Here is a 22,815-nt window from a genome sequence, read left to right as displayed (position 1 = left end):
TTATTACTCTTTTCCTTATACATCTGTTTCCAGTCATGTTCAGAAACAAAATTCTGCATTGGCCGAGTACCTGGCGGGACCAAATACACGTTTTATGATGTTTTCAGTTTCTGCTTGAAGTGTGCTGATGTTATATATATATACACGTTTAAATGTTTGGCTAGTCTGAAGATAAAGAAGCAAATAGGAGATAAGTAGCAGAGCCACAGCAGAGTCTAAAGGATGTCTGAATCCTGGTTAAGCTCAAAGGTGGCTCTGAAACAGAGACCTACATGCTGTAGAGAAGAGAGCAGGGAAGGGCCCTCCCCCCAGGAAAACATTGGGTACAGATACCCAGAATCACAAAATCACAGAGTTAGGATTGGAAGGGACCTCTGGAAATCATCCAGTCCAACCCCTGCCAAGGCAGGGTCGCCTGCAGCAGGTGACACAGGAACGTGTCCAGGTGGGGTTTGAACGTCTCCAGGGATGGAGAGTCCTTAACTTCCCTGGGCAGCTGTGTCAGTGCTCTGCCACCTTCAATGTAAAGAAATTCTTCCTCATGCTGAGGTGGAACTTCTTGTGTTTTAGTTTACAGACATTGCTCCTCGTCCTGACACTGGGCACCACTGAAAAGAGTCTGGTATCATCCCCTTGGAACTTTGAGATATTTACATGCGTTGATGAGATCCCCTCTCAGTGATGCTCCGGACTGTGGAATTCGAGTTTCTGCAGCTTGAGAGAGCATTGCACGGCCCGGGATGTATCCGTGTTCTCCTTCATTAGGATATAACGGATATACTCAGTATCTCCTTCAGTTAGGTTACGAGGCCTGGAGGCTGTAGGGAGATCCCAGCGCCGGCACTGACACCCACTGCGAGCTATGGGAAGTGACGGACTCGCCTTTTGTTTTATTGAGTCCCCCACGGGCCCGCAAATAAGCGCGGCTGCCTCAGTTTCTGTGCGTGTCGCGAGTCCCGGAGCGCCCCCTGGCGACAGCGCTGCCCGGCCGGGGAGCCGCGGGACCGGCGGGGGCACGGTGTCCAGGCAGGGACGGCGCCGGGGCACCGGAGCATCGGTCGCCGCCCCGCCTTCCCCCCATCGCGACTGTCGCGACATGAACCTCCAGCCCCGCTCGCGGGCTAAGCTTTTTGGGCAGGGCGGCGCCCCGTAGCCCGGAGGCCGCGCGCGGCTCCGCAGCAGTTGCCGTGGCAACGGGCGGCGACGGCGACCGACAAACCGATGTCACGTGACCCATCCCCCCCAGCCCGCCCCCTCCGCCGCCATCTTGGAAGTTGCGTCAAGATGGTGGCGCCGTCGCCTTAAAGCTCCGCCCCCGCCGCCTCGCGCACGGCGCGGTTACATCATCGCGTTCCCGCCGCCCTGAACCCGGAAGTACGTCTTCCCATTCGCGGGCGTGCGGGGCCGGCGGGAGCGCCCGAGCCGAACGGAGCCGAGCGCAGCTGAGCTGAGCTGAGCCGAGCGGAGCCGAGCCGAGCCGATCCGATCCGATCAGGCGGGGTGGAGATGGCGGCGGCGGCGGCGGAGCTGCAGGGGAAGTACCAGAAGCTGGCTCAGGAGTACTCCAAGGTACCGGGGCCCGCAGCCCTCGGCGCCGCTCCGGGCTGAAGCGCTGGTTTCCGTGGTAGCGCGGAGTGCCGGGGCCCAGGGGTGCCTCCTCCGGGGAATGAGGCAGAGGCAGCCTCGGAGGACACGGGAGGTGCGGGTTTGCAGGTGCCGAGGGAGCGCGGCGAGAGGCAGAATGGCCCCGTCTGCAAGGCGTCCTGGAATCCAGACAGCGGGCTCAGCTGTGCTAGGGAAGTGAAACTGGCAGGTTTCCCCTTGTTCTCCACTTCCCAGTCGGGTGCCAGGCTCGGTTTTATCCGCTTGGGTGTGAACATTTGCCGAGGTCTTGGCGTGCATCTCAGCCGTGTGAGCTCGCTCTGGCCGGCGGCTGTGGCAGCTCGGCGGTGTCAGTGGTGCTTGCAGCGTCTGGGAAGTGAACAGGACACTTGCTCCCACACTTGTCTGCTGTCTGTCCCCCTTCTTCTGCCCTTTTGCATCCTGTTTCTGGTGCTGGCTGACACAAAGTTAGCAAAGATGTGTAGCCCATAGCGCCTCTTCTTTCCAGGGTGCTGGAGATGGCTTCTAAAATAGTGGAGCCTTGCTTAATACAGAGCCCTTCATTCTTTCTTCTTCACTAAAAGGAAGAGCAGACTCTTGGTCTTGAGTGGCAGAGTCCTTCAACAGCCTTGGGGAAGAACGGCGGCACTTTGGTTTCATGTAGCCCCATATCAGCAGCTGGCACAAGGCACTTGTCTGTATTTGACACTTCTCCCAGCTTACAGAACCATGTCTTTAAATAACTCTTCTTGGAACTGTTCTAAATTGTTCTCAGATAGATATCCTTTTAATGCTTCCACAGAATAATTTTAAGAAAATTTAATTTACTTTGCAGCTCTGTAGGTCACAGAATTCGCATGTCTTGTTATCAATAGTGGCTGAGGCTAAGATAGTGGAGGGATTTTGGTGCTTGTTTCCTGAATGAGCATTGGAAATGGGGACTTCTGACTATAGCTTCCAAAAGTTCCAGCTTCTGGATCCTTTCTTTTAGTATCATGGCATCCAGAAGCTTTCTTTGAGCTTCATCATGCACTTCTCAGCCTGTGGCATTTACCTTCTCCTTTGTGGGAACTATTTTTTTTTCTATCTCATCCCATTTCTCATGCAGTGCGCAGTTCATTGTGGGACTCCCCTTTGCAGAACCCTCTCCTCTTTGTTGCTGGCTGCTTGTTGTGTACAGGTGGAAATGGAAAGTAGCCCTGGAGTAGCCTGCTCACTTCATGCTGCTGTGAAAGCCATAGAGAGAGGTGGACAGGAGTTCGACAGACTCAAGCAGTGCTGGGGGAAGTCCCTGCCAAAGGATTGCTTTTCCTCTTGGTTCACAGACCAGTCCAGAAGAAGGATGAGGAGAAAAGAAACTCTGAAAACACAGAAGTTGCAGCTTCTGGCTGTTTCATGAAGGAATAGTCAAAGCAGCTTGTGGCAGCCTGTGTGGGTCACACTTCAGCTGGGGTCTCTGGGTTGCAACAGGACTGAGCTGCTTCATTCTCTGCACCTGATGTGTTCCTGCAGTAGCAGCTGTGGCAGAAAGACAGGTGTGGAAAACTACTGCACTGCTCCTTCTTGCTGGGGAAACCCTGTGCTTGGAAGTTTTTCTGTGGTACACTGGGAATTTTCTTGTCTTGCCTTTGTGATGCCTGAGCAGCACAGTGGGAGTACTGCAGGGGGAACAGCTGTGCTTAGCAGTGACTTCTGACCTTTCAAATACACCCAGTCATCACACTGAAACAATGAGCCACTGCTGCTTAACTCTGAATCTTGCCTTTTATGCACGTGCCAGAGGTATTCCCACTGTACAAATCCTTTTAATTTATATCTACAACAGCTGGACTCACACATGTCAAATGAATACAAACTGCCTATGAAGAAAGTGGGATTCAAGCAATTTTCAAGAAATGTGAAGATGGAATTGTCAGTATCCTCATTGCTGCAGGGGTAGAGGTACTCTGTGAAGTGACTGAGAAATAGATTTCTTGAGTATCACTTTTCACTGCAGTGATTTTAGCTCAGATTTTGGGTACTGTATAAGTAAAGCTTAGAGGGCTTTTCCTTCTATGCTTTTTATACCTTTCTGTGTCAGTCTGTTCTCTCTCGATCATCTGCTGCCACTGGTAATAAGTAATTTTGCATTAAACTCCTTTTGAATTGATACTGTTTTTGACTTTGTGAGTCCTGCTTATGTTCCAGTTATAAACAGTTTTGCAGAGAAGAGAAATAGCCCTGAATGTGACCAAAACTTCATTAGTTAAAGAAGAGGTTGCAGGTTTTCCATATTTGTTCCTGGCTCTTCAGATCTTAACTATATTAAGTAGCTGGTCTTTAAAGTTGTTTATTGAGTGAGAAGCTTGTTCTATTTGGCCAAAACATTCAGGTGGTAAAGTAACTTCTTGTTTCTTGGCAAGTCAGGTTATGAATTGGATACTTTTTTCAACCTGATACCACTGCTATCTACCTGAAGAGAATACTTGAAAAAGCATTCACACCTGGCACTCTCCTGAGAGAATGTGATGTTCTCTGCACTTTTTCATGAGTGACTTTTATTTATTCTGTTGTCTTGTGTAGTTACTGGTATCTCTTGTTTTTCAGCTTCGCGCTCAGAACCAAGTCCTGAAAAAAGGAGTTGTAGATGAGCAGGCAAACTCTGCCTCACTGAAGGTAATCTCTAAAAACTGCTCTTGTCAGGTGTACTAGGCTGTGGCAAAGTAAGTAAACAGGGGTGCTTTTTACTAAAAATGAATGTCAGTAAAACTATGAAGAAGGAACTGTATTTTAGTAAAAGAATTTCTGTTTTGCAGCTAGCCTGTTCTCTGTAAGTGCTGACTTTGTAAAAGGGGAAGGTTGATTCTTGATGATTATCCTATAGAATTAAATAGCTATTTAGGTGTGATCTGTGGCCAGCTCAAGGAAATGAAATACATTTTTTTACTTTAGAAACAATACTTTTTGCCTCCTCAGTGTTTAAAAAGTGAAGAAATTTTCTAATTTGTTCTTGTTTTAATGTGTAAAAGTAAAAAAAAAAAAAAAAGTAAGTGTGAAAATGTTAAAGGTTTTTTTTTTTTTGTCATTCAGGAACAACTGAAGATGAAGGATCAATCACTGAGGAAACTGCAACAAGAAATGGACAGCTTAACTTTTCGAAATCAGCAACTTGCTAAGCGAGTGGAGCTTCTTCAAGATGAACTTGCATTAAGTGAGGCTCGAGGCAAAAAGAACAAGGTATGTGCTGAAGGCAAAAAAGACTTGCTTAGCAGAAGTCTGCTCCTCACCTGTCAAAGCCTTATCCTGATTTTTAGCAGTAGGCATTTTATGTCAAGGGTTGAGCTGAATGCTCTTGTCAGAACTTGTGTTATTTTACCTGATGTTAGTGAAAATACACATAAAACAGGTATTGATATATACATTGATATAGACATATAAAACATGTTGGGTAATTCTCTGCTCTTCCAAACTGTCTAGACTGATGCTGAATTGCTGTCTTTTATGGATATCTATGAAGTGTTCAAACAACTGGGAAATACCTTGGAGCTCTGGGATTAGTCAGCTGCTATGCAGAAAGCTGATCACTCCTCATTTCCCATGCCCACTTTTTTGCTTTGTAATTTTGATGTTGATAGTTAACTTCAGCTTCCTATCATAGCTTTTCTACGTGAATCTTGTCAAATGCTTTGAAATCTAAATTTTAAGCTTGTATTCTTTATATTATTTCAAAATGACAGAATGATTTCAACACTGATCTTTCTCTGCCAAAAACGCTTGCTGATTACACCTAGTGATACCATATTTTAAGACCAACTGTGCCTTCTCTAGGTAGCATCACAATTCCAGGGATGGTGTGCTTAGACTTAAGTAGCTCTCAAGCATCTCTTGCTACTTCCCTCATGAGGAAACCCCTCTTAATTACTGCTGTCTTTTATTTTTGGTGCTGTCTTTTCTCAATGTGCTGTGGTTATCAAGACAGGCTTTATAGAAATCATTCAATTGATTAGTAGTCTGATCATCTTTCTTACTTCTCCCCTAAACTCCTGCCCTTTATTCTGTTGTCCAATTCCTTGACAAGCATAGTATTTCTGACTACATTATTCATGCACTACAGTAGATTGTTATTTCAAATGCAGTTTTGAACCTTCTGTTCTTTTATTTCAAATTGTGTTACTGTTTTGCTAACTGTGTTTCCAAATTTTGAAGGATGTCAGCCTGTCTTTAGTAGCTTTGCAAACCACTGCCACTGGGTTTCTTTCCTGTTCATCTGTCAAAATGCACAGCTTTAGTTCTCTGATCTGTGTCAGAGTGCAATCCTTTTAGAAGGAGCAGAATATGTGCTCATACCTCAGGTAGAGTTCATAGGCTGGCATCAAATACAGAGGTGACTTATCTGCCCTACATAACCCTAGTTGTTGAAGTTTGGTGTTGAGTTTAAATGCAAAGAGTCAGTCTCCCCAGTGTTTGGTGATGATAATAACTTTCTTCAGCAGTGTGGTGCATGGGATTCACTGGTGGTCTGAGTCTTTTGGATTAAAGGAGTGAAGAATGAGGGAACAGTTGGCAGAGGGATATGTGTGGTTGATGGCCAGGGAAGGCCCTGTGGTTTCCCTGGCACCAGCCTGGCTTACACCTGGGCCCTTACTGAGCACAGATGTGCCTTACACACAGCCACCAAACCAGCTGAGCCTGTGTCTGCAGCGTTTTGATTACTGACTGCATGCAGCATTCCTGTGAATTCAGATGGGCTGTTGCCCATCCATGTGATTGATTCCCTGTGTGTGTGTGAATGGGACACCTGAGTGGAGGCTTTCCCGAGGCAGTTTTGTACCACTGTAGGGTCACAAGGGTGTGAAGGAGAGTGTGCTGCCTTGAGGCTGGTGCTGTGTGCAATATTCACGCCTTTTGACACATCAGTCAGTGTCAGCAGGACACTGCTGGTGTGCCCCTTCTGGGAATTAGCTGTGGGAACTTCTCACAGACCTGGGACTTGGAGATAATTAGTGCACTTTGTCTCTTATAGAAAAGTGTAGAATCCTCATCTCACCTGAGTCAAGAACAGAAAAGTGTCTTCAATGAAGATCTTCAGAAGAAAATAGAAGAAAATGAACGACTGCATATACTTGTGAGTGAAATTTAGTTTTGCCTTTATATTTGGTTCAGAAAACTGGTGATACAAAGAAAGATTTGGAAAGTAAAGTGCTGTCTGAAAACTGGTGGGTTTAGAAGCTTAGTTGTATGCAAAGAAGTAGATTAGATCAGATAGTTTGTTTATAAAGATGTTCACTAGGCAAATAAAGTACTCTGACTTTGTATTTTTAAGGCAGATGTTCACTAGGCAAATAAAGTATTCTGACTTTAGATTTTTAAGGCAGTGTGTGGAATCACATAATATGTGTTTTCTCATTTGGATATTTGACTTTTGGAGACAGTTGCCCTACTGAAAATTGCCTGGTACTGGATGTAAACTTCTTATTAGGTTCATTAACTGTTTCAGAATTGCTTTAAATTTTAAAATATTTTCTGCAAGTTGCCATAATTAAGTCAGGAATTATTTCACCAAAGTGAAATGCATTTCACTTTATAAAACTTGAAAAACTTTGTTTTTATTGAAGTACTTTGTTCCTGAATCTTTTCTCTGTAAATAAAATTTCTCTTTGTCTGAGAACTGGTAATTGCTGTTAACCTGATCTGGCTAATGAAATTGGAGTAACTTAAAGGACTGGATTCAATAGTAAAATAAAGCTTTTTAAAGAGCTTTGCTTTTCTTCCTGTAGTTCTTTGAAGCAGATGAGCAGCACAAACGTTTGGAAGCAGAGCTGAGGAGTAGACTGGAGGTTTTGGAAATGGATGCTGCCGAGCACCAAGCTGTGGTGGACAGCTTAACGAAGAAATACACAGAGACCATAGAAAAGCTGCAGAATGATAAAGCCAAATTAGAAGTAAGGAGTTTTTCCTCTTGCCTGCAAGTTTGAAAAGTTTTGAAATGTCTTGCTGTGTCAGCACTTACATTGTGAGATTATCTTCTTGCATAAAGATCAAGTCTCAGACACTAGAAAGAGAAGCTAAGGACTGTAGGCTTCGAACTGAAGAATGGTAAGTGTCTTTATTTCATATAATGAAAATTTCATTGATGTGAAGAAATAATTTGTTGTGAAACATTAGCTGGATTATTTTTTAAGAATAATACCTTTTCAAAAAGGGGTATAATTAAAAGACTTTGATAAAACTCATATTATCATGAAGACAAGTGTTAGCAGTGCAGGTCAAGTCCTCCTTTTCCTTTTCTATGTATGTAGCTAGACAATTCCACAATTTCTGCTTTCAGTAAGAGCAGTTTTTCCTCCAAACTTTTTAAATAGCAGTGATGTTGATGAAAGCTTGAAGAATTTATTTGTAATGGAAAACCATAGAAAGTAAAAACTTGCATAAAACAAAGATATGTGAGTTCGTAAAAACTGCTTCTAAGAAGAAAGTTTGAGTAACGTATGCTGAGAGAACTGACTGAAAAGAGTTTCAAAAATCCCCCTTCACTGCAAAAGCTTCTTGAGCAATTGTTTTTGCTTCATGTATAATGTTCTCAGCTATAATATTTGAAAGTTTTTATCAGAGAATTATAATGTTAGTTTTGGAATATTTTCACTGTCTTGAAGACAGGTTGTCGAAAATGTGGAGTTGAGGACTGTGGGCCAAATCGAATTAGGATGCATTTCTCTGGAGCTCATTAAGCTGCATTTTTTTATGCAGTATAGATACATAATGTAATGAAGAAGATACATAGTGAATGATCAGATGCAGAGTTCCTTCTTTCACATGGTAACCCTGAAGTGTGTATTTTAATTATGTTGATACATGTAAAGATACTTGAATCCAATAACTCCACCCAAGTCAGGGTTTCACTAAAAATTACTTGCAAAAGAGGATGAAAGCTGTGTTTGGCTGCTGTTTGCTTTTTTTGTGGTATTTGAAAAACTGTAGTCTTAATCTGCTACTATGCAGTTCAGGCCTTGTCTATCATGTTCTGTGGTGACTGGGTAATTGAAGTCATTGTAAGAAGTTGTCCTTTACTATTTTAAGTTATACTATATTAAGTTTCTAAAAGTTATGAAGCCTGACACTTCATTGTAAACACTGAAATCACTGTCTGTTAAACACATGGGAGGATGTGTCTCTGAGAATACTGCCCTTCTGTTTTCCCTGCTTTGTCAGGGGAAGGGACCCATTTGCCTCCAACACCCACACTTTACTCAGAGAAGCCAGGGGATATGAGACAGCCTGCATGCCTTGAAAATTAAAGGGCAGAATGTAAGGCAAAACATGTCTAACTACTTGTTTGTCAGTCCTCTACAGTATGAAAAGGAAATATCAGTACATTTGCAGTTTGTTTTGGAGTTCATTTTCTGTCGTGCTCTGTGCTGCTGCAATAGCTGCTGTACAGTTTCTATGCAATTTTGGAGCTGCTCTCCAAAAAAAAAAAAAATTTGTTAATGTGCATGAGCTACCTATTGGCCAGTTTCTTCTTATCTTTCTTGTCTATTTTGGATTATTTAGCTTTGTTAGAACTGATAAGTTTCTGTGTTTCAAATGTTGTAAGAAAAGAAAAAAGACATGTCACTTTGACACCTTCCCCCTGCCCCCCACCCTCCACTATATGTGCAGGAGTTCTAGATGTCAAATAGGAAGCAAAACAGTGAAGAATTTGGGGGCCTAAGTTGGGTAAGGTGTGGAATTTGGTCTAAATCAATAACGGAGTGTTCTTTGTAGACATATGTATATTGTGCTGGAATATATTGTTGTTCATCTCAGGAATCTGTTCTAATAGATTGTATTAGTAATCTTAATTGCTTAGGTTCACATGTATACACACAGTCAAATGCAAACAAAGAACATATAGAGAAAAAACACTTGCATCAGAAACAAAATTGTCAAGTCTTCTCAGAACAGGCAGTATCATAGCAGTGTTCAAATATGGGGTTTTGAAAAGCCTTTGAGGTATCTCAAATAAGGATGTGACATAATTAATTGAATTATTGACAACTCATTACCTCTTATTGGAATACTGTATTGGATGCATAGTAACTAATCTGGAGGCCCTTTTACCTCCTCATCCAAATTCTAGTAGAAAAGAATGTCTACATATAGCTTATATAATAGTTGCACAATAGGAAAATAAGGTGAATTTTAGCTCTGAAGTAAATGGAGCTTCTCAAGAATGGAATTCAGGATTTACATACAAGTTTATGGTAACTTTCACTGCTTTTGTTAGGGATTAGGATTCAATGTTGTGTAAAATATGAGATAAAGAAGGACAAATGACTTCCACTGTATTATTTCAATCTATCTTCTAGAAGGAGACATACCTATACACTCAAGGGATGCTTATAGTGAGATATGGTGTTGGTGATACAGATGAAATTTTAAAGGTTTACAATGTGTGTGTGTGTGTGTGGTTTTTCGTTTGTCTCTTTGTTATTTAGCCAGCAACAGCTAAAGAATCTTCAAGCAGCTTTGGGCAGTAGACTGGAAGAATCTCTATGCATAATTAATGAAAAAGTACCTTTTAATGACACAAGTACGTATTGCCTTGGTCTGGGTATCTTTGATTTTTTGGGTATCCATCTGGAGGGAGCGCTCCTTATGAATTAAAATGTATTAGCTGTAAGAAGTGTTGGACATCTGAACAGACACTTGGAGGAAACTGTAGTAAGTATTCCTGATACTTGTCATGGTCTTCTTCAGTAATTCTAAAATACAAAAGTTTACAATTCTAAATACAAGTTTTTATACATATAATGGAAGTTGAAACTTTTGAAGGCTTCTAAGTGATTTGCCACTTGTCTTGCTTAGTGTTGACAGATTATTGTAAATGATGAAGGAAGACTGTCAATTTAATGGCTGCTCCATAAAGATTGGTTACTCATCTCAAAGAGTATTATTTTTGGCAGGATATATTCAAGAGTTGCAGTAAGTTAAGTTGGGGGAAAACTGGTGGCAGCAGAGCTATTGCATCAATAATGGTTTGCACTTCTTGCTAGTGGGGAATTTGTCAGGGTGTCTCATTGATCAGAAAATACACAGTAGTTCTAACCTGAAAGGTGTCTTAGACTCGTTTGTCTCTTGATGGGGAAAAAAGCCCTTTTCACATGGGGACTTTTACCTGAAGCAATGTTTTTCTGCTTCCTTTCCAACTGCTGCTAGATCAGCTGAAATGCAGAGGATCCCCTGGTGTTAGGAGTGCTCAGCCTTTGCATGGCTTTGGTACAAGCATGGGTTAGTATGTGCTGGGTCAGTCTGCACTGTGTGCTTTCCTGAATAGCTGAACACAAGGGTGGGCAGGCACTGCTGGACTCTTCTGGATCTTCAAGACAAGGAATAGTGAAAAAGCTGAAAGTAGTGAAGAAGGAGCAGAGAAGTGAAAACAGGCTTTTGAATTTCTTGAGTATTTCATTGGTGGCTTTTGCATTTTTCATTCAGTTTAAACCTGGTGACAGTGTTTTAAGTAGCCTTAGGTTCTCCAAAAGCTGAATCTGGCAGCTGCTGCAGGGGCGAGTGTTCCGAGCTCTCCACTGGTTTGGCAATCCAGTGAGTCTTGGCTTAGGAACACCAGATCATCTCCTCTTCAGGAAATGTTGACTCCCATACAGCACATCATGCTTAGGTGTTGGTGCCTTGAATTGGTATCCTTTTCACTTCTCTCATTTTGCCTGGTATCTGCTGCCTATTTCTACTTCTCTGTCTTCTTTAGCTTGCATTTTTTATAGGTGTCTACCATTGTAGCAAGAATTTTGCTAAAATAATTTATCTGCTCATTCAGCCGCCATAGCATAATGCCTTTGCTTGTATAGTAGAAAACACTGCAAACAGAGAACATCTCTTTAGTGATAGGTCAATGAAAGTCAGGAGATGTTTGTTTGCTGTGGGTTCCAGCTGTCTTCCTATAAACCCTGTAGTTGGTTTCAAGTGTAACTAGCAGCTAATTTCAATAACAATCAAATGACTCCTAAGATGATTTCCAGAGCAGAAAAAGTTTTCTGAAGCATTTAGTTAGAAGTAGGATCCAATAATTTTGGACAGGTTTCTTTTCCCTCTAACTGTAACTACCTCTTTCCATGTGTTAATAGCCAAATGTGAATGACATAAAAGGAATAAGAAACTGTAGATTTCCTTTGCAAGCAAATTTTCAAGTAATCTGGTTGTTGTTCAACTGAATTGAGAATGGATGTGATCCCTATTAAATCTCTAAGATGTTGTAAGCTGTTCTCTAGGTACAAATAGCCCTCTGCCCCTCTAATTGTGGCTGCTTGTAACTGAAAAACCATTCTAGTTGCTTCATGACTGGAGAAGAAAGCTGAAATACACGGAAAGTATATCTTAGTCTAAATTATCAACATATTAAGTGTATATAGGAGCTTTAAAAAACTTTGAAACCATTCAAAAATATATTAGTCTTACTTGGCCCCTCCTTGTAATGTAATTGAAATTTGAAGATAATCTTGACTTCCTTAAGAGTGATTTCTTTTAAAAGATTCTTTCACTCTTGTTTGTGATGAATATTGTTCTTTGAGCAAGAGGAGTCTGCTCTTATCTTTCAAATTCAGGGTCTTCAGATGATTAAATTTGACTTGCCATCTGAGACAAGCATTGACCTGCTTTCCCTACACTTAATCACAGAGACTCTTAACTGAGGATATTTAGGCCTACCTCATTGGAGGGAGTTGTTTGTATATCTTTAATTAATATTGCTTACATGAACTGTAATATCCCTGCAATGATTTTTTTTTTTTAAATCAGTATTTACCAAGAAATATCTTTTAAAACCTCCCACAATTTAACAAGTTCATGCAACTCAATTTTTGTCCTGTAGGATCTACTCGATACAATGCTCTGAATGTACCATTGCACAACAGAAGGAATCAGGTAAGTGCTTCTTGTGGTTTCATGTCTGAAATAAATAAAACCAGTCATTTTAGTACCTGAAGTGGCAGAAGATAGCCTGTCTTACTACTGTCATGATATTCTGAGATCATTTCTGCCCACAGAACCTCTGCACTTTTCAACAGGCTGTGTGTATCATTATGTTGAGGAGTCTTATTAAAGTTATATGAAATATTATTTTATCGGGTCAACCTTCAGTAAGCTGGAAGTTTGAACATCTAACTTTTGAAGTTGATTAAAACTACAGTATTTCAGAAGTCTTTTCTTGAAAAAAGGTAGGTTTGGTATCCTAAATTTTCCCTCAAACTGAGCTTCTTTAGTCACATCACTTGAGCCCAGAGAATGTATGCAGTTGTAAACTGCACGCTGGCGTGTGCACTAAAGTGCCATATTAGTTAACATTACTTGTTACCAGTCACAAACCTTTCAAAGAATAAATCATGTCACTTTGAGATCTCTGCATAGTTCATTTACATTTTGTGGGATACTTCTTGCCAGAGCATCTCTTACTTGCACTAAAATAACCATTATATATTTGAGTACTTTTAGAAGACAAAGTGTTTCTGTTCGCTACTGTAATTTAATGAGATTCCCTGTGAATATTGTTTATTCAGTATTCAAAAATAAGCATTCGTTTTCTGGAATGGCTGAATATTTAAAAGTTTTTTAGCAAAATGTCAAATCAGAAACCTGTATGCAGTCAAAATTTTCATGTGTTGCTACCACTGAGGGTGGGCTCTACAACACTGAGTTTTTTTCTGTTTCTGTTGTGTGTCTCAAGCCTTCAGGTTAGTGCATTCACTTGCTACTCCAAGATATAAAATGGTTGCTTTCTCCATTCTTCAGAAGTGCCTGTAAAGAAACCTTTTTCCTAATAATGTCTGCTGTGTGAACAGGTGACCTGCTGTACAGTTTTGTGATGGAAATAGCCTTAAATTTCAGGTTGCTGCTGCTGAGTTCCAAGAAAAATCTGAATAACTGCACGGGGACTTTCTTTTACTGTTTTCTGCCAGCACTATGTCAGGCAACTTCATGCTTCAAGCTCTGCAGTCTTGAAAATGTTCCAGGACAGATTTTTATGACTGGCTTTGCCAGTGGAGGCAAAATGTTGGTGTATTAGCACAGGCTGCAGTGTAAAGGACAGTAATAGTGTCTGTTTCCCTTCCTTGCATGGCTAATTAACATACACAAACTGAGGATAATGACTGCTTTAATTACTTGCCACCATCCCAGATCCATAATCAAGATTGACCTGATTTAACAGTCCATTGAAGCATTAAGAGTATGTCTCTGAAGGATAAGGTATTCTTTGCTGAAATGTCACTATAACATTATTCTCTTTCCATAAATCCCAACAGAGAATAGTTTTCTTCTCTGTTGAATTTATATTCCATTCTGGATTAATTTCTTTGATGCCTTCCTGCTGTACTAAAGACACAGAACAGCCTTAGTCATGAGCAGCAGCTCTGTTGTGTCCAGGCAAATAAGAATTGAGTGTTCTTGGTGAGAGAAACAGACACCTTTAATTCTGGGAGAAAACATCATTGGTTTTTTACTAATTAAATTCCTTGCAACCTGGTGTTGAGCTGTTGTCAGCAATTAGTCTGTTGTTCTTTGGAAATTTCGGACATGGTTTCTGTAATTGTGCTGACCTCTAAGTGTTTTTGTGGCTTGCAAGTTTGAAAAATGCAGCAGAGGCAAACCATCACCAGTTGTGTGAAATAGAAAGATACTTTGTTGTCAGCAATGTGTCCTTCTGAGTAGCATTATAGTTGATTAACAAAAATTAACTTAAACACAATTGTTATGTATTTTAGGCTGAAATAATAACAAGAAGGAACTTACTGATAACGATTTTTTTTTGTATCCAAACAGGTTTTTTTTTAATATTTAAATAGATCCATGCCAAATACAATCATTTTATGCCTGTCTTTACAGCTGAAGCTGCGAGACCTTGCTGGCCAGGCCATGGCTTTTGTCCAAGAACTTGTAACAGCTCTCCTGAACTTCCACACGTACACTGAGCAGAAGGTACAGATCTTCCCCGTTGATTCTGCAACAGACACAATATCACCCTTAAATCAGAAGGTAATGTTTACACACTTCATCTACAAATATATTCAGTTATTTAGACTTTAATGAGTGATTCCATGCAAACTTGCACCACCTTTACTGGAATGCTGCGTGTTCCTGAGATCCAGCCCCTCCTGCATGAGACATCTCTGCTCCATGAATTCTGTGAATGTGGGTGAGGTGTAGCTGCAGAGAATCCTTTTCCCCTGTGCCTCTGCTAGAAGAGCGATATGATAATCAAATCAAAACTCTGCTGTTTTGATTGCTAAGTTGAAGTGCATTTGCTAAAAGTTCAGCTGGAAGGAGGAGGTGTTGAGACAGAATGTGGTCTTGTGTTTTAAGTGTCTAGCTGTAATATTAAATAAAGAATAGAAGGTAGACATATGAGGGAGAGAACCTGGACTGCGTTTCCTTGTCAAAACACAACTTTATCATCTGATTTTGGGCTGCTTTTGTGAAGATGTTTCCTGTTAGTGTTCTGAAGCCTCAAGTTTGTAAAGCATGTTGAAATCAATATGAGAAATCTTACTCATCTCTTTTGATAAAGTTCAGTGGAAAGATTTTCTGAGAGTATCATCCAGAGCTGTTAAGCTTCATGTTTTGACTTGGTTTTCCCATGCTGTGAAATAGAGAAAATAACTGTGCACAAGGGTTTGTGTGGGGATGCATATATGTATGCTTTGGAACAAATTGCATTAAGATCAGAGTTGACTTCATAGTTTAAGGGGATCTTTGAGTATTTACATTGCAGGGAGTATTTTGTGATTCTTAATTTCAGTTCAGTGGTTGGTTAGGCTCAGATTTAAGTTGCTGAGGTGAATTGTGGTTTGCATTGATCAGGTGGCTGCAGTGCATGTGGTATCAATGTTAACTATCACAAAACTTTCCTATTCTTTGGAAAACCTCCTATAATCTCTTTGCAGGTAACAAATATGCTTATGAAAGTGGTTATCCACTAGAGAAATCCCCTTCCATTTGCCTTCTTAGTTGTTTCAACTGTTTTAGTCAAGAATACCCTCCTGCAGGGATTCAGCATATTTTGAGAACATTTTGTTGCTCTTCCCACCAAATGCCCTCAGAGTGGCATGTCCTTCTTGTGAAAATTGTGTTTTTGTCATCTTTAAGATTTTTTGGGGCAGGAGTGGTGTCTCATTTTTTCTTTAATGTGACCAGTGTGGTGACTGCATTCTCAGGTACTACTGCAGTTTACACTAAAGCAGTAAAATCAGATTTCCTAGACATCTCTTATCACACTTTTTTTTTTTCCCTGTTTTTTTTCCCCAGTTTACCTCCTGGTTAACACTTTGTTGTTTTTCAGCACAGCTGAAACATGCAACTTAATCAGAACCATATTTTCATTTTCCTTTTCTTATATTGGATTCAGTAGTTCAAGCTTTGTTTTTGTAGTTTTATATATATATATTATTTTGTAATCTCTTGTAGTCTGCTCTATTGTGTAATCATGATGTAATTCTCTAAATGCATGCTACTTCTCTGGGCTTTTACTGTGACTTTCCAGCATTAAAGCATCTTTTATTGATCAATGAAGCTGTAGTTGCTCCTGTATTTTTGATTAATTCATCTATTTGCTTGGCAAGTGTTCTCAGTGTGATTTTTTTTTTTTTTTAATTTTTGTTTTTTAGCTTACTCCACCAAGTTGGTCAAAAACCTCCCCTGAATATGGTAGAGAAAATGAAACAAGTGTCAGGTAGTGGCTTAGTGGATTTGCACTGATTTATTTTTCCCCAACTCCAGGTCTTGTCTGGTGCTTTCAAGCTATTTTCCCCACCAAACACTCAAAGTAGATGTGGACAATTCCCTGCCAGGTTCAAGTATTCCTTTTCTCTTTAAGTGTTGGATTGCTGGGTTCTGCTGGGTCTACAGCATCATGCTGGATAATTCAAATCCTCTCTCTTGCAACAAAAGTCAGGAGCATTCTGCATGTGTTATTTCTTCCTCCATAGATTTAGGAATTTTCCCTGATTCCATCCAGGTTTATGCATGCATGGATCAGAGCTTAGCATCTCACTGTTCTTGTTAACACTGTTACCGCACTGTAATAATACAAGGAACAACTAAAATCTCTTATACTCTGTTTGCCTGGGATCTTTAGCTGCCCTTGTGGTGTAAATAATCAAAGGTGAAGGTATCTTTCTGTGGGGTAAAATAAAAACCAGGATCGCTTTTAACTATCTATATTAATTTGTGGAAGAAGCTTTTTATGATACTGAGGTACCAGAATGGAAAGCTGATGGTGTTGTTACATTTTGATTATGTGTAAGAGTACACCTTATGTTCTCAGGTCTGCTTTTTTGAAGGCAAAATTAACTATAGGATTTAATTAAGGAATTTTTAGCAAAGTCAGGCAGGTCCATGAGGCCAAAGTTTCATTATTGCCCAAACCTGTCATAGTTTTAGAAGTAAGAATTCTCCTGTGATCGGTTGGAGCTCCATGCTTTGCATGCTTTGACTCATGTTGAAAACTGGACTGAAAACAGATAAAGACACATCTCTTGCTCTCATTTTGACTTGGGTTTAGTTCTTCACTACTTTGCACAGCATAGCTTTGCAAATGTTTGTGCTGATGGACGAGGCTGGGAGGCAAACAGCTTTTGGGAGGAAGGTGGGATAGTTTATTCTGGTGGTAAATGGTGCATGGATCTAGCCTTAATTGGATGTAATTGGGAAAGGAATGCAAGACTATTTAAAACTAAAAAGTGAAGGTTTGATGTGCTGTGCATGGCAGTTAAAGTGACACAGGATGCAGTGGCAAAGCCCTAGGCGTGGTTTTGCCTGGACTTGCAGTACTTCTCCCTTTCCCTCAAGGTGTGTTTTTGCCCTATAGAAGAGGTTGCTGTACATCACTGGACTGTTGTATCTCACTAATGACATCTTAGGCATCGTTAAAGGGGACAGGGGCTTTGCCAAAATGTCCCTTTTGGTTATTACCTTGGCAGAGTTCACATGAGCCGTCAGCAAGCACCATTTTAAAACCTCTGTGTCCTCAGTTCTCACAGTATCTCCATGAAAACGCTTCCTACGTTCGCCCTCTGGAGGAAGGAATGCTGCACTTGTTTGAGAGCATCACAGAGGATACTGTGACAGTCCTGGTAAGATTTCCTCTTTTTGGTATCCAAAAGGATTCTTACAGAGCAAAAACACTTACCTGTTGTTTTTTCCTTTCAGGAAACAACTGTGAAATTGAAGGCCTTCTCAGAACATTTAGCTTCCTATTTAGGCTTTTTAAGAAAGATTCTTCCTTATCAATTAAAAAGGTACCTTTCATTTGATAGATAAAAAATAGGCACTGTGTCAGGCATATAGCACTGTCAGCACCTACAACTTAAATATTAAGTCAAACCTTAAAACACTCTAAGCTCTGCTCTGTCTTAAAAGGCTGAAATATTTTTTTTCTTTTTTTTATGTTGTTTTCTAAACCTTGAGATTAGGCATAGCTTTTTTGAGGCATTAGGAGTAAAAACATGCATTTTAAAGCCCCTCCACACACACCCTCCCTCACAGATAAGACTTTAAAAATGCTGAAACTTTCGTTAATGTTTCTTAGTGTTACTCAGTAGCATTGGTACTATCCAGGTGTGATACACTGAAACTGTTAGTGCCTTGGGCCTCTCTGAGGGTTATTCATCATTGAGTAAATGTAGCAATGTAGTAAAACTTGGCCAGGTGTATATCCCTTCTGTGAAAATCTTTGTTCCTGAGCTGATTGAAGGGAGGTGAATTTTAGGTGCCAAGAACTGCTTTAAGAGAGGGTTTGGACTAAGGAAGAAGAAAAACCTTGATTTATGCCTCATTTATAACTCTTCTCGTGCTCCTTAAGGAGCAAAAGAGAATTTATGTAGTAGAGGGAAAAGTCTTGAAACTTAAATTGCTGCAATCAGTTCCTTGCTTTGAGGGTAAGTCATTCCTGGCTTGTGACCTAGGAGTGGAGATGCACATGGTAATTTTCATGTATTGATGAGTTCCTCTGCTATGTTAGCCTTCCTAAAAGAAATTCCTGGTCTGCTGTTGCTTTGGACTGGGGAGGTAGAGAACACGTATGTGCTCCAAAACTCGTGAACTTGTTTTTTTTTAAGACAATTGCTTGCTTTTAAAAAAATAATTCATATATTCCTAGTTTGGAAGAAGAGTGTGAGTCTTCTCTTTGCACAGCTGCTTTAAGAGCTAGAAATATGGAGCTGCACAGAGACATGAAAAGGTTGACTGCAGTCTTTGAGAAGCTACACACATACATCAGTCTTCTGGCCTTACCAAGTAAGTGTCAGTTCTGGCTTGGTTGGTTACCCTGTGGCTGGTCTTCTGTGGGTTTTTATAGAGTAATGGACTGTGTGCCTCTGTCACCTCTTAATTATGAAATCATTGGTAAATTACATTTTATTGCCAGTCATCACTCCCAGCCCCTTGTCTTCATAAGGTTATTACAACTGTCATGGTAATGAATGAATAAAATGAGGTAAAGCCTTTGTGTGTGGGGAAAATATCTCCAAATTAGCCTGTAAATAGCAGTAGGAAATGGTTATTGTATAGGTTCAGGTTCACTCTTTGGAGTGGAGAATTTCAGTCTTCACTCTTTGGAGAGGCCTAGATGGTCCTTCCTATAGATGTGAACATCATTCTGTATGTGTGGTTTTTGAGACCAAAACAATTGATATTTATCAAATCCGAGTAAAAACTAGGGGACTTGGAAGCCTTTCACTTGCCTGCTCTGCCAAAATTGGATATATGTATATTTGATATTGAAGGGGAAATTTAAGTAAATGAATCTGTTATGATTTATGCAAATGGTTCTAGTAGGTGGAAACTGAATTATTTTCAAAGCAAACTTTTTTCATTCATGGTCAAATCTTAGTGTTGTGATTTTCTTTTCCTTCTTATGTATTACTCTTAGGTACAAGACCAGAAGGAATCCTTAGGACAAATTATGACTTTGTGTTTACAAACATTGCTGCAAGTCTTCATGGATTCCATGACATTTTAAAAGGTGAGAGTTGGGAATGTTTTCTTGTTTCAGCTTTGCTTCTTGTTTAGCATAGCACATGTGCACTCTATAACAGTGCTGAATGTATCATATGTGATAAATCTAGTTTGTTCTACCTTTACAAGCTAAAAAGCTAAACTTACTAACTGCTTGTTTTAGACATTCATGCATGGTTTTTGTTCCTCCATTCTGTTAGCTTTGTTCTTCAGAATTGCTGTATTGTTTAATTGTGGCTCTCCAGATTTTCCTGAGTGGTGTTACTTTCTGAGCTTCATTGCTCTCCTGAAGCTAGCATATAGAATGGAATGCTATGAAATGAACATATTTTCCCCTGCATATGTAGCACTGACCTAGCACCTGCCTTCAAAGTGGAATTTTTCCTTCCTATTTTTAGGGTGATGACTATTTTTAACATGAATATATAACCAAAGCTTACAAAGAAGTGTGGGTTCTTTTTGAAACTTGGCTTCTTCTGGAAAATGGTCCCTGCATGTCCTAGAATTTCAGTACTATGTAGCTGTTCCTGGGGAGAGTATAATCCACAGAGATGGATTTTTACTAGTCAGCTGTTTAAACATTAAGCTTTAATAATTTTAATCAAAATCGGTTTTTTTTCTTAATAGCATTAATAGTATTACCCCATTTTGCAGAGTCCTTGTTTTAAAGAAAAAAAAGGAGATATTAAAGATACTAAAGATTGTACCTCACACAAAATGACACCCTAAGCCAAGAGTTCTGTAGCATAGATAAGTTTAAAGTACTTTCTACCCCTTAGTATGGTCACTAAGTCAATCCAATGTACACTTTAAAGGAAATACCAAAAATAGAGCTAGTGAAAAAAACTGTCAGTAGAATTCATTAGCTTTCAACAGAAATGCTCCTCTTAATATCTCACACTCCCATACTCAAGAATATTTGATCTCTCTCTTCTTTCTCAATCCCAAGTAATTTTGAACTTCTTAAGAATACCTCAGTTTACAGTTTGTGGTGGTGATGAGCTGGGATTTCTCCATTCTGTAGCAACAGTACTCTGTTTTAAAATTGGTGCACATTGTTTACTTGTCAGACAATTATTTATTTTTTTTATTAGGCCACAGTGAGAATGTACTTACGTGATAAATGCTTGGTTCTTTTTAAATTTTGGTGTTGAAATTAATATATTTAGGCTAAGATGCTTTTGTGAATGACTTCAAAAAGTTTTACATTTTTAATTTGGCATAAATGTGCTTTTTGTTTTCCAGATATTTCCAAGCACTATAGCCAGAAAGCTGCTTTAGAACAGGAAGTTCCAACTGCCACACAGAAACTCATAACTACAAATGACTGTATTTTATCCTCTGTTGCCGCTTTGACAAATGGAGCGGGCAAGGTAACGGATACATTTGTTTCAAACAATGCCTTAACTTGTGCAGATTCTTAAAAATAAAAAATAAACTTAGCTGAATGATTTAGAAAATCTCTTTGTGCCTCTGGTATTAATAATCTACAGTGTCAGGTTGATTCTTGAGTTATTTTGAGGTTATGAGTTAAAAACAACTGAGTGAGTGATAAAAGCAGATACTGTGTAGAGGATGCTTTGTGCTAGGAAGGTCTAAATCACATGGAAGAGCCTGTAGCTTGTTTCAAAGTCTTGTTAATAAGTCCAGTTTCACTAAATACTTATCTTTTGAAAAACTAATTGCTCCAATGAATCCTTCTGGTCAACTTAATTCAAAGAGCCTCTTCTCTTGATGTCTGTAGATGGCCTCGTTCTTCAGCAACAACTTGGATCACTTCACCACCTCGTTGAGCTATGGCCCTAAGGGAGGAGCAGAGTTCATCAGCCCTCTCTCAGCTGAGTGCATGCTGCAGTACAAGAAGAAGGCAGCTGCCTACATGAAGTCCTTGAAGAAGGTTTGTTCAGGCAGCATGCTTGCACAGAGAGAGCGTGGTTCTGTTGATAGTTGGTTATGCCAAGGAGAATGCAAATTGAGGATTTGCAGTGTTTGGAATGGAAGAGATTCTCTGAATGACAGGTTTTGGCTGAGGAAATGGAATCCTCAGTGCAATAATGCTACTGAGAACTTTAGAGAGTGTAGTTGCCCTCACAACTGAGGGTATGTGCCAATTGTGTCATTACCTATTTCCACTAATTATTTCTGTGCCAAGACTCCAAGGAGAAGAGGGTGGCTGCTTATTTAAATTTCCTCCTGTATTCACCAGGAATACAGAGCGAATGAAACCATATTTTTACACTTGCATTCAATGGGAGGCATAGGGGAAAAAAAAAAATAGGTACCCTGGAGAAAATGTGCTGAACCAAAGGGTTGGATGCTGTTAGATCTCCCTGTTGCCTCCATTAAAATTAACAATTAAGTCATAATGTGCTTAGCAGTTGTTACTAAATCACTTCACTGCAATGTCTGTAAAGAGGACCTTAAGATGCCTTTGGTCATTAATAAACACTTGGAGTTTTCTGGGTACTTTTTTTTAATCAACTGTACCTTTTGGGGCAGTATTTCTTGAGAGCTTTTTCCTACTGCCCAGTAAGCACTTGGAACGTGAGGGTTTTTTTCCTTTACTAAAGTAAGGAAAGTACTAAGAAAATGAAAATAGAGTATCTGTTCTGATCTAGTGTGTGACATGTTTTGAGAAGTTTTTTTTAATTCTTCTGCAGCCTTGTGCAGATTCAGTGCCTTATGAAGAGGCTTTGTCCAATCGCAGAGTTCTCCTGAGTTCTACAGAGAGCAGGGAAGGTCTTGCACAGCAGGTATCGTGGTATACATTGTACTAACGTATATGGTAGCGTATTTTGTAAAGGTAGACTTGTATCAAAGTCTCCACATTTATGTCTGTGGTCATTTGTAGGTATACATGAATATGCTGAACCTTAACATTAGACTGTAGATGTCTTGTAGAGTTTTGAAATAAACTCATTGTCCGGCTGGGTTATCTTGTGGAATGTACATGTAGATAGATATAGAGGCCAGGATTATGCCATTGATATCTTCAATTGGAAATACAAGAAGTCAGGTAATCTTTAATCATTAAAATAAATACAGAAATAAGGCATACTGAAGGATTAATTTTTAACGTTGTGTACTGATTTGAGTCCTCTTGGACTATGCAGGAATTATTAGCACTAGTTAAGAGCAGTGATTTATCTTTTCAGTTAGAGTAATAGATTAGAGTTTCTATCTATAGTATGCATATATGTATGTACATACATATATATATAATTCTTTTCTGGA

The 22,815-nt window shown here is 39.9% G+C and overlaps 1 protein-coding gene across 2 annotated transcripts in view; it reads left to right on the top strand.

Annotated features, from left to right (window-relative positions):
- The first annotated feature begins 979 nt into the window (after positions 1-979).
- Positions 980-22,815, top strand: part of PPP1R21 (protein phosphatase 1 regulatory subunit 21) — a 31,709-nt gene continuing 9,873 nt past the window's right edge. The window contains exons 1-16 of one of the 2 annotated variants that reach the window (XM_023922963.2): positions 980-1,569; positions 4,189-4,257; positions 4,672-4,818; positions 6,605-6,706; positions 7,359-7,523; positions 7,619-7,677; positions 10,059-10,153; positions 12,446-12,498; positions 14,455-14,604; positions 17,598-17,699; positions 17,776-17,864; positions 18,725-18,861; positions 19,496-19,588; positions 20,827-20,954; positions 21,326-21,478; positions 22,242-22,334. In XM_023922963.2, the coding sequence (XP_023778731.2) occupies positions 1,507-1,569; positions 4,189-4,257; positions 4,672-4,818; positions 6,605-6,706; positions 7,359-7,523; positions 7,619-7,677; positions 10,059-10,153; positions 12,446-12,498; positions 14,455-14,604; positions 17,598-17,699; positions 17,776-17,864; positions 18,725-18,861; positions 19,496-19,588; positions 20,827-20,954; positions 21,326-21,478; positions 22,242-22,334 (1,698 nt within the window). In that variant the 5' untranslated portion in view covers positions 980-1,506. Of the gene's footprint in view, positions 1,570-2,927; positions 3,138-3,427; positions 4,258-4,671; positions 4,819-6,604; positions 6,707-7,358; positions 7,524-7,618; positions 7,678-10,058; positions 10,154-12,445; positions 12,499-14,454; positions 14,605-17,597; positions 17,700-17,775; positions 17,865-18,724; positions 18,862-19,495; positions 19,589-20,826; positions 20,955-21,325; positions 21,479-22,241; positions 22,335-22,815 lie in introns of those variants that run through there. The other variant, XM_086878998.1, reaches the window with a different exon arrangement.

The sequence above is a fragment of the Cyanistes caeruleus genome, chromosome 2, assembly GCF_971803275.1.
Source record: "Cyanistes caeruleus chromosome 2, bCyaCae1.hap1.1, whole genome shotgun sequence".
Lineage (NCBI taxonomy): Eukaryota > Metazoa > Chordata > Aves > Passeriformes > Paridae > Cyanistes > Cyanistes caeruleus.
The sequence above is the reverse complement of the archived record's forward strand: the minus strand, read 5'-3'. Positions and strand labels throughout refer to the sequence as shown.